The sequence below is a fragment of the Grampus griseus genome, assembly GCF_964374135.1.
Source record: "Grampus griseus genome assembly, chromosome: 5".
NCBI lineage: Eukaryota > Metazoa > Chordata > Mammalia > Artiodactyla > Delphinidae > Grampus > Grampus griseus.
Window position 1 is genome coordinate 140,739,258 of NC_138998.1, and position 11,729 is coordinate 140,750,986.

General features: G+C 58.3%; 1 protein-coding gene across 1 annotated transcript in view; it reads left to right on the top strand.

The window, feature by feature from the left end:
• Window positions 1-10,053, top strand: part of PDE9A (phosphodiesterase 9A) — a 99,207-nt gene extending 89,154 nt beyond the window's left edge. The window contains exons 13-19 of the mRNA XM_082654137.1: window positions 697-853; window positions 3,905-4,018; window positions 4,990-5,094; window positions 5,553-5,681; window positions 7,041-7,133; window positions 9,100-9,172; window positions 9,892-10,053. Of these exons, the coding sequence (XP_082510263.1) occupies window positions 697-853; window positions 3,905-4,018; window positions 4,990-5,094; window positions 5,553-5,681; window positions 7,041-7,133; window positions 9,100-9,172; window positions 9,892-9,902 (682 nt within the window). The 3' untranslated portion in view covers window positions 9,903-10,053. The remainder of the gene's footprint in view (window positions 1-696; window positions 854-3,904; window positions 4,019-4,989; window positions 5,095-5,552; window positions 5,682-7,040; window positions 7,134-9,099; window positions 9,173-9,891) is intronic.
• Window positions 10,054-11,729: the final 1,676 nt, after the last annotated feature.

Below are 11,729 nucleotides of genomic sequence, written 5' to 3' on the forward strand. Positions count from 1 at the left end.
CCTGCCAGAGTCCAGGCCGGGTGGCGCTGCTTTGTGTTCCTAGTGGCACATTGGTGGTTCTATCGAATTTGTGTATTTGCGTATCGAGTATCACTGGGCGGGTGATGATGCCAGGTCTGCCCGAGAAGCGTGCCGTCGTTTGTCAGGACCAGAGCGGATTCCAAGGTGTGGACGTTTGTGCCCCTCCGAGGAGGCGGCCCCGTGGGCATCCATGCCCTCAGTTCACACTCGGATGACGAGCCCGAGCACAGGCCAGCCGAGGGCCGTGCCCACAGCAGCTGACGAGAAAATGCACCCCAGTCCTCCACATACTGATAACGTCTGCAGGGTGTCTGCACCCCAGTCCTCCACATACTGATAACGTCTGCAGGGTGTCTGCACCCCAGTCCTCCACATACTGATAACGTCTGCAGGGTGTCTGACCATTCTGAGGGCACGCGACGGGGAGGCGCTGAGGCTTCTTGGTGACCTCCACTGTTAGGACTACAGCAACTTGGAGGTATCCAGTTGGAGGGGCAGCAGAGACCCAGGAGAGCCAGGAGAAGGAGGCTCCTGACACAAGCAGAGTGCGGTCCCCTCCATCCCTTCCAGCCTCCATGCACCTCCCCACCCCACCGCCAGCGCTGCTGCCCCGACTCGCAGGTGCCTCTGAGTGCGGGTGCCCGAGGGCCCTTCTGCTCTCTCCTCCAACCCCAGGTACCAGATCAATGCCCGCACGGAGCTGGCCATCCGCTACAATGACATCTCGCCCCTGGAGAACCACCACTGTGCCGTGGCCTTCCAGATCCTCAGCCAGCCCGAGTGCAACATCTTCTCCAGCGTGCCGGCGGAGGGCTTCAAGCAGATCAGACAGGTGTGTGGGGTGAGGGCACGCCCACCGCAGAGTGGGAGGCACCGGGGGGACAGTGAGTCCGACCAGAGAGCAGAAGCCCTCTCGCCCCGTGCCTGAGGCTCCCACATCTCCCAGTCCCCCACCAGGGATCCTGGGGGACCGGCCCTCCTCCCCAGCCTCCTCCAAGGCCAAGTGGCTCCCCGGAAAGAGGTCTGCGTTTGGCACGCATGCACGGTGTTCCATGGACCTGCAGATCACGGCCACCATTTAATTGAACCCTTTGAGATCGGTCCTTTCTCATCTCACAGCCCAGGAAAGTGAGGCTGACACAGGCAAGGTCACTCGCTCAAGGGAGCAGGCCCTGGGCAGACACGTCTGCGGCATCCAGCCCAGCAGAACCCCGACCACTGTCCCCTAAGCCCTGCTCTTGTCCCCTGCAACCCCACCACCCATTTCAGAAGAGACATTTCTGCTGCTCGGGGCACTTTGGGAAAAGGATGAGGGAGGCCAGCTGTCTGGGGTCAGATGCTTCCAACTCACCAAAAGTGACGCCCCTACACACACAGGAGGTCCCGCTGCACGCAGCCCTGTGTCCCATCCTCTGGCGTCTTCAGGGGAGGGGCGATGTCAGAGAGATCTTGGAGGAGTGAGGTGGGTTGAATGATAGCCACCCCCCAACCAAAAAAAAAAAACAAAAAGGTGTGTCCTCTTCCTGACTCCCCAGGACCTGTGAACGAGTCTTTACAGACATAATTAAATTAGGAGCTTTAGATAAGTTTACCTCAGATTATCCATGTGGATGTGAAATCCAATGACAAGTGTCCTCATAAGAGACACATAGAGGAGAGATACAGAGAGGCAACAGGGGCAGGGACAGGAGTGATGTGGACACAAGCCAAGGAGCGCTGGGGCCACCAGAAACAGGAAGAGGTAGGGAATGGACCATCCCCGGAGCCTTCAGAGGGGACACCTTGGTTTCAAGACTTGCGGCCTCCAGAACTGTGAGAGGATGCCTTCCTGCTGTTCCGTCCCCCAGCATGTGGCACTTAGAACGGGAGCCGTGTCCACGGCATAGGAGGAGCCACACGCCGCGTCTGTTCGGTGTCTCTGTGGCCTTGCTCCAAGACGCACTAGAGCCCAGGGCCAGGACACAGTCCCCTCCCTCCAGGAGAACTGATAGCTTCACCTTATCAGACGACAGCAGCCTCGTTCCCCATCCTTCCAGCTTCCAGGCAGTCAGAGCTCAATCAGGGCTTAATTACCGCCCTGGTGAATCACCGGCTCCTGGTACAGTTACCTCCCCTTTATCTGCTGGCTTTCTATCTGCTGGCTTTCTGGCCTCCCTTCCACGTTTATGGACCCACCCAGCAGGCACACGCGACATGTTCCACGAGCTGGAGTGAGTCTTTCTGTGAGGCAGGTAAAGGGGCAAACCCTGAAGAAAGGACCCTGCCTTTGTGCCGCCCCGATGGCTGCCGGGTGAGGAGCCCTGCCAGGGACGTGGCCCAGAGGATTCAGGCAGCTGAGCCCCTTTGTGCGTGGAGGGGTCAGAGCAGCACCCCGCTCCCGCGGAGGAGCCGCACCCAGGGGCCGGGGCCCTGCTCGTGCCGCCCGCCACGGGGACACAGGCTGACCTTGCCCAGCACCTTACTGACATTAACCCTTCCTAAGGGTAAAATCCGTTGTCCCAATTTTTAATCATATTCCGTCCTTGAATATTTTGAGGGATAACTCATCATAGGAACAGATCCTTCACTAACAATACAGTTAAATCTTTACCGAGAAATCGCACAATTGAAAAGGCCAGTGATGCCCCTTTTTTTGTTTTTTTTGTGCGGTACGCGGGCCTCTCACTGCTGTGCCCTCTCCCGTTGCGGAGCACAGGCTCCGGACGCGCAGGCTCAGCGGCCATGGCTCACGGGCCCAGCCGCTCCGCGGCATGTGGGATCCTCCCGGACCGGGGCACGAACCCGTGTCCCCTGCATCGGCAGGCGGACTCCCAACCACTGCGCCACCAGGGAAGCCCGCCCCCCCCCATTTTTTATCTGTCTTGACTGATTTGAGTTGTGTAATTGATGCTTGTGGTGGTGTTTTCTTGGAAAAGTAGAACACCATACTCAGCACAGAGGTGTGTTCTGTAAATGTTTGTAGGATGGATGGATGACTGAATAGATGGATGGACGGATGGACAAGTGGGTGGGTGGGTGGATGGATGGATGGGTGGGTGAGTGGACAAGTGGACGGGTGGGGTAGACAGATAAATCGATGGGTGGATGAGTGGGTGGGTAGATGATCATGGTTTCAAATTATGTTATTTCTACTAAACCAATACTGGGTTAACAAGGTCAAAATATTTGTATTAAAAAACTTATTTGGGGACTTCCCTAGGGGTCCAGTGGTTAAGACTCTGCACTTCCAATGCAGGGGGTGCGGGTTCGATCCCTGGTCGGGAAACTAAGATCCCGCATGCCACATGGCCAAAAACAACAAAACAAAACCACCTTTATTTTATCCTTACCTACAAATTCGTTAATAGAAGCATGCTATTATATGATCAGACTTTGATCGCTCCCAGGCAAGATAAGCACATATCATCACATACAGATTAGATAACAGGAAAAAAATACTCTTGGAAAATAGGTCACTGACCTCCAACAACAAGCTCTGGAAGGAACAAACCATATACCTAAATTACTGCATCAGCGGGGAGCATTTGTCCTCGGCTGAAAGCGTCTGGACTTCGCAAGGAGACACGTGCTGAGCCTGCCCTCTGCAGGCGAACGGTCTTGGCGGGCCCGACGCGCTGCCTTCTCCAGGGACACAGCCTGTGTCTGGCAGCCCGGGGCTCAACCCCCAGCCTTCCACTCACCAGCTGAGGCCTGGGCAGGCTCCCCAGCCTCTCCGGCTCTCAGTTTCTTTATAAAACGAGGACAGTGGTTCTTAGACACGCCCGTGGCGTTGGCAGGAGGCCCAGATGAAGCGGTATGAGCAGAAGGCTCTGCATACAGCAGGCGCTCACTGAGTCACTGTTGGGATCGTGCCCCGCGTTCACACTTTGCCTTCGCTCCTCAGGGGGTGATCACGTTAATCCTGGCCACCGACATGGCGAGGCACGCAGAAATTATGGATTCTTTCAAAGAAAAAATGGAGAATTTTGACTACAGCAACGAGGAGCACATGACCCTGGTGAGCGGCTTGTCTTCCCTCTCTGGGGGGCTGGGGAGTGAGCGCCACCCCCAGCTCAGACTGGAGACCGAAGCGCCAAAGGAAAACGTGTAACCTCGCCTCGCAGCGAGGTGTCGGTGAAGCCGGCTTTCCAAGTCCCGGCACTTAGCAGGGAAAGCTCCCTGTCACCCCAGCAGGACCCCCTCTCCTAGTTAAAGTCACCCCTTTCCCATTCCCCCATCTCATTCAGATTTGAAGGTTATAAGTAGGGGAAGGTAAGCCTGCGTACAGAGGCCTGGCCAACACAGGGGAGCGCCAGGCTTGGGGGCAGAGGGCAGAGGGCAGAGGGCAGAAGCCAGGGCCGCCTTGGCATTTGTGGGACTGCTCCCCCCGTGCTGGGGGCGGCAGAGGTGGAGTCCTGCCCTGGATGCCCCTTGGGCCAGCCGGCAGGACTGTGGTTCCCACCCCTGCATCGCTCCCCGGTGTTCAGGCGGCGGGGTGCCGAGGCCGGTGGGCGCCCTCCCTGCTGTTACATGAGGATCCCCTTTACCCTGTGTCTCTAGCACACCTCTTCAGTGCTCTGGGGTCCCAGCACTCTCCACCCGCTGGGGTTTTTTTCGTCATCTGTTAAACCTCTGCCTCCAGGCAATACCGTCTGTCTACACTTTTTACATATTCTCGACATCAAGAAGACACTTCTGAGCTTTGCAGTGTATAGTTTGTATGACAAAACGTCCGTGTGTTCAAGGGGCTTCCCTACTACTGAGGCCCCTCCAGGAAAGATTCTGACCCTCGGGGGTGCGGGGATGCCCCGTCTTCCCCCTGCAGTGGGAAGTATGTCCTTGTGGGGGGCAGGGGGCAACAATGCTGGGTTCCCCTCCGCCAGCATCACCCGCCCTCCTTCCCTGCCGGCCAGTGATGGTGAGTCCAGACGCACAGCGCTGTGGGATGTGTCCCGTGTTGCACAGCTGATTCCAGATCTCTTCTTTCAGCTGAAGATGATCCTGATTAAGTGCTGTGACATCTCTAACGAGGTCCGTCCGATGGAGGTGGCGGAACCCTGGGTGGATTGTTTATTAGAGGAGTATTTCATGCAGGTAGGAGCATCAGACAGCGTCACGCAGCATCACGCCTCCTGGGCTCATTAGCCCCTTAACTAGGTTCCTGCTGGAAGCGTGACGGACGGGCCAAGGTGGCCTCCGGCATCACCGCCTCCGGAAGCCTTCCCAACAGGCGCACGTGTAATTTGAGACACGAAAGACAGGGACCAACAGGAAAAGCTAATGTCAAACTGTTACCACATTAGTGCCCCTGTTACCACTAGTTAAACCCCCTCCCCGCCCCCCCCCCCCTCGCACAACCCTGCAGGCCCAGCGGGCACCTAGTTCGCACTTACGGCGTCCCCATCGTCCCACGTGGTCACGAACGTGCGTGACGCGGGTGGTTCCGTTGGCATATTAGCTGTTTCTCTCTTCCTCTCAGACGATGATCCTGGAAGCCCCCAGATTCCACGGGTGTTTCTTTCTTTAACGTGTGTCCTCTGCCTTCCCCGCAGAGCGACCGCGAGAAGTCGGAGGGCCTTCCCGTGGCGCCTTTCATGGACCGGGACAAAGTGACCAAGGCCACGGCCCAGACTGGGTTCATCAGCTTCGTGCTGATCCCGATGTTTGAAACGGTGACCAAGGTGAGTGACCCAGACATGTGTGCACACACATGCACAGGTGCACGCACACTCACACGCTCACACGGACACACACGTGTGCACTGGCCGCCTGCCCCGTGCCCCGGGCAGCGACCCAGCAGCAAAGCCGCCCCACCCTTGGCCACCCTCCCCCATGGACACCGCCCCACCCTTGGCCACCCTCCCCCATGGTGTCTCTGGGCCCCCCCCAGGGCCCCGCTTCCCAGGGCACCGGCCAAGTCCCTGTCAGCCTTTCAACTCTGCCTACAGAAGCCCCTCTAACCTGCCCCCCACCCCACCCGGCACACGGCTGACACCAGGTTAATCCTCAGCAAGGAGCCGGCCTCTGCCTCTCTCCCGAGCCTTCCATGGCTCCCCACTGCCCCCAGCACAGGGCACACAGCCCCCCGCCCTCCCAGGCCCTCCCGTCTTACAGGACGGCCCTTAGCTCCTGGTCCTGCCTTTCTTCAAGCCTCCACCTCTGAGCCCACCCTCCGTGGCCTGGGCACCCCATGCCCTGCTCAGCAACCTTCCAGAGCTCCCTCAGCACACCCTCCTCAAGCCCCGTGGCTCCGTTCCGCCTAGAATTTGTCTCCCTGTCTGCAGCTTCCTTCCTCAGGCTGCGGGGTCTTCCCCGTGGGCACCGGGTGCCAGGGCACAGCAGGGCGATGGTGGCTCCCACAGGTGGCAGGAGCAGGGCTGGGGAAGCACAGGAAGCACGAGGGGCTGAGGGCTGTGTGCACTGGGCTCCCTGGGGCCGCCGGGGGGTCTTGGAGTGAGAGGCGAGCGCCTCAGAGCTGAGTCTCAAAGGTAAAGATGCTCAGCAGGTGGCCCCGGGGCGGTGGGAGCCGCAGGGCCAGGCCTGAGCACGGGGTGGGCGGAGGGGTCCTGGGCCATGCAGCGGCGGGACGGGGGCAGCGGGGGGGGGGGGTGCAAGCAGCCTCACCCCTCCCACCCCGGGGCTGCCAGGGCTCTAGTAGGCAAGGTTGGCGTTTGGAAGATGAGAGTCTGCAGGCTGGACAGTCGGGGGTCCCTTCAAGCAGAGGGCAGGGAGTGGCTTCTGCCAGGTCCGCGAGGACAGTGTGAGAGCGGGAAGCAGGGACCTGGAAGGGGTGGGTGGGCAGCGAGCGGGGGCTCTCCCTCCCCAGGGGCTCCCGGGACTCACTGACCAGTCGGCTTCCAACCTCGGGCACCTTGGGTTCCGCCGCAGCCGAGACCCAAGGGTCCACAGGTGCCCCTTGGACAGAAGCACATTCCCTGCGCGGCTTTTCCCCCGGGACGCACGGGACCTGGCACGGTTTTGCGCCAGCGTCTTCTGCGAGGGGGACCAGCTGCTGAGAAGGCCCGTGTGTTCCCTCGCAGCTCTTCCCTGCGGTGGGGGAGCTCATGCTGCAGCCCCTGTGGGAGTCCAGAGACCGCTACGAGGAGCTGAAGCAAATGGACGCCATGAAGGAGGTGAGCCGGGCTGCGCAGGCACGGGGGCCGCGGGGCCCGGCCACACGGCCCGGGGGGCCCTCCAGATGGGAGCTCGTGCATCCCACGGAGGAGGGGGGTCAGTCCTCGGGGAGCTCACGGCACGGAACGCACAGAACCTCGGGCAGAGTCGGTGCCCGTGGTCGCAATCGCCCACGGGAAATGCAGAGCATCACAGCACCTCGGCTGCCTGCATCCCCTCAGAGCAGCGCCCTAGGCCCGCGCGGGTCCCTCACCTCCTCCCAGGGCTGACCTTGTGCAGAGGGAGGGCGGCGGAAGAGACGCTTCCCCTGGCATGGGAAAAGCCACCACCACGACCTGGCCACAGGGCTACCACGTGGCACCTCGAGGAGAGGCTGGGTCTGGCTCCAGGCTGCTGTTGGGATTGATCCTGTGTTTCAGGGAGGTCCAGTTCATAGGCTCAGAGCTGGGGTAGAGGTTTTCAGAAAAGCCCCAGAAGCTGGTCTGGCCAAGGCAGGACCCCAGTGTGTGCAGATCTGCTTCAGGTCCCCCTGCCTCCTGGGACCCCTGGGACCTCCCCCCGTGACGTCCAGCCACTTGAGTGTCGCCTCCCTTCCGTCCACGCTCCCACCCCCTCTCTCCGGGGCCCGTCCCTGCTGCCTCGGGCTTGGTCCCCCTCTGGCCTTGGCCGGTGTCCCCCCGCACCCACCCAAGGGCCCCCTTCTGTGCCATTTGTCCTCACTGCGGGCAGGGCCCCGCCCCGTCTTTGCAGCCAGGAACTCCCACTGCGCCCGCTGAGCCTCGGTGCGGCTCTCGACCTCCTTCGTGTACAATGCCGCACGCGATATGGTGCTCGGTAAATGCTGATGGGTCGATGGCAATCCAGGCTGGCAGCCAATTCCTCTACTCGGATTCTTCCCCCAAGAAGTCACAGATGGGGCTTCCCAGGTGGCGCAGCGGTTGAGAGTCCGCCTGCCGATGCAGGGGACGCGGGTTCGTGCCCCGGTCCGGGAAGATCCCACGTGCCGCGGAGCGGCTGGGCCCGTGAGCCATGGCCGCTGAGCCTGCGCGTCCGGAGCCTGTGCTCCGCAACGGGAGACGCCGCAACAGTCGGAGGCCCACATACCACAAAAAAAAAAAAATTAAAAAAACCCTCAGCATTCCAGGTGAAGGACTGAAAAAGGGAGTGCTGGGGAACTCACAAGTACTAAGACGTTGTGGAGAGTTAAGAGCTCAGGAATGTAAGGGCTTCCCTGGTGGCGCAGCGGTTGAGAGTCCGCCTGCCGATGCAGGGGACGCGGGTTCGTGCCCCGGTCCGGGAAGATCCCACGTGCCGCGGAGCGGCTGGGCCCGTGAGCCATGGCCGCTGAGCCTGCGTGTCCGGAGCCTGTGCTCCGCAACGGGAGAGGCCGCAGCAGTGAGAGGCCCGCGTACCGCAAAAAAAAAAAAAAAAAAAAGTCACAGACGGGTCCTGAAACTCCAAGAACCTAAGAGCAAAAGATGCAGAGAACAGATGGAAGAGGCGGTGTCCCCCTGCCGAGCCCCCTGACAGGAGGGCTAAAGGGGCCTGACTCCCCAGGGTCAACTGAGAGCCATCGCTGTGAAGGCCTCAGTCTCCAGGTCCCAGGCCAGCCGCCTAGAAGGGCCGTTAGGACGCTCCAGTGCCCCTTCCTGTTCCCAGAAAGAACAGACCCACAAAAGAGGTGAAAGGGTCTCGGACTTCGCACCCGCATCCACCAGTGCGCTGGCGCTGCACCTGTGGCCATGAGTGCGAGGACAGTGGCCGTGTGCAGTGGGGCCTCTGACCGCAGGGAAGGTGGCCCGTGCAGAGCTGTTGTCCGGGAAGCTCCCCCAGGCTGTAGACCCCAGTCTCCTCCCGCGTCTTAGCATCTGCAGCCCCGGGAAGGTCTTGGGCAGACGAGCAGTCACTCACTCACTGTTCCTGGAGCTTGATTTTTGCCTTCCGTATCCTCTGTCCTGGTTACAGCAGAAGGCTGAGAGCCTGACACCTGAGAGCACCGCGTCAAGAGAGAAAAGCAGAGATGGGGGAAAACGTGAAGGTAAGGCTGTTCTGAACGGTGTCTCAGTGTATACGGTAGTCCAGACTGCAATGGGGATGGCGTGGAAATCTGGGAAGGAAGGAGGGACGGAGGGAAGGAGGGGAGAGAATCTGAATGTATGAATGTTTTTAAATGAAACGCTTCTCCCTTGCATATAATCTTTACAATTAGGCTCTGAAAGGAGCCATGCCTTAGAAAAAGATCAATGATTAGCATAGGTACTACTTTTCAAAAAGAAAGTCTTTGCTTATGTCGCTGTAAGCACTTCCTGCGCGCTTGCATTTGGAACGGGTAGAAGGCAAACCAGCCCATTCGGCCTCCGCGTGGTAAGATCACACCACACACGTGTATGAGGGTCACTTGGGAGAGCCTCGCTTACAGAGCAGTCAGGGTACAGGGCATGAGAACTGGGTTGGTTTCATAGAGGAGAGGTGGGTACCAGGCCCTGGCATCCAACAATCCTTGTTCTGAGTCCGGGCTTTGCTAATTACAAGCTGAGTGACGTGCACAAGCATCTCAACCTCTCTGAGCCGCAGAGCCCCAGTCTCTAAACCGGAGGCAATAATCCCATTCCTCTTGCTTTAGTGATGAAACGCACAGAGTGCTGGGACAGAAGAAGTGCTCATTGCCCGTGTGTGAGCCTGTGACATTTGCAGCATTGCCCGCACAGTTCCGATCCCACAGTCACAAACCAGCCGTCTTTTTCCTTTTCCAAGCAGATCATGCCTGAAGAAAGCCGTGTGCTGTGGGCTGCTCTCCGGACCCGGCCGGCTGGGCTTTGCGGATTGGCCCTGCGGGGAGACGTGGTCCTGAGCATCTGCCACCATGAGATCATGTTTTCTAAGAACCATTTTGTTCACTGATAACAAAAAAAAGGACTTCACGACGCTGTACAGAATTTTTATTTTTAAACTGTCTTTTAAATAATATATTCTTATACAGAAACGGGTACTGTCCTTTTTCTTTGGTAGTGTTGTGTATCCCGGGCTGCTTCTGATATACCACAGGAATCTCCCCCGCTTCCCACGGGGAGACAAAGGACACTGTGCTTTCCTCACCCGTGTGTCTCGGAGTGATGGCCTGAGTGATGTGCTGCGTGCCTCCGCGTAACTCAGCATTAAATGTCACACCGGTGCCCGGAGCGCGGGGCTGTGCGTGTCCTGTTTGTGAGCTGCGAGGGGGGTGTTGGGGGCTGCGTCCAGGGACGTGAGGCCGGAGGCAGCTCGGTCAGGCTGCAGGCAGCGTGAGCCCGAGAAATCCACGCGGGGTACCAGCCACCGCACGCTGGGGCCCGTTTCCAGCTTGGGAGCTCCACGTTTACGCGGGCAGATGGGCAGAGGAGCCGCGTTTACTCAGCACACTTCAGGGCCCCCGTTTCAGGGGATGAAGCTGTCCTTCTCTTCCTGCCTTTGTTTTAGACACAAGCGCTGGGGACGTCCTGGGTGGCCCTGCGCCCACAAGGGGAGACCCAGCCCCAGGCTAGTTCACAGTCAGGCTTCGCCAGGCTGCACACGCCTGAGCTCTCGCCCAGAAGCCCCTCCCCGTGTGCGTTTAGACTCCTCCATGCTCCCCGGGGCTGTGAGCTCCATCTCCGTCCCCCCAAAAGCATCTGCTCTAAAAACTGACTTTAAAGGCCGTCAGCGTAATCTGAGCTCTGTGGACATTTCATTTGCACGTTGGTTCAGTTTCCTCAGAGCATCTATTCCCTCTTGGTGAATTCCAGAATATTACTTCCCATCTTTGAATAATTCATTTTGAGCTGTGAAATGTTCCATCTCTCCTTGAATTCAGTTCAATATGGACAGGGGGCTTGGGTTCCGCCTCTGTTCTTATTTTTGTTTTTCATTTTCATCTGCTAAAGCCAGTACCTACCGCAACTTTGGCTAAAATACAACCCAAACTTAGTACGTGTTTAGATATTGAGGCCTTCAACCTGCACGTCACGCTATACAGACACTTTATCACCCGCCCTCCCAATCGGTGAGGGAAAGTGCTGAATGGTGCCTTCTGTCTGCTGGGTTACGCCGAATGCCTACCTCACCCAACTCTGCCCCTGATCAAACTTCATACAATGATTCCTGAATTTAACACTCATGCACACGCATGCACAAACACACATGCACATATACACACAGTCACAGGTCCACACGTCCACACAGGCATACACATACACATGTATCCACACATGCGTGCACACATGCTTACGTATACACGCAACCACCCGTAGGTGATACACATGTCGACACACGCACACATACATACACACGTGCAATCACACATGCACAGGTGTCCACACACATAATGCTTCTGTGCACTGTACACATGATCAGAACACGCATGCATACACATACATAAGCATGCGATGATACACAGGCACGTGTGTGCACACACACTTATACTGCACATACACACGCGTGTCCACATACACATATACACAATCACACGTGTACATGCATGTATACACATGCACACACTTATATACACATACAGGCAATCGCATGTACACGTGTGTACACACACACTAACACGTCATCTGCATGACTGGGTTAGGTTATAC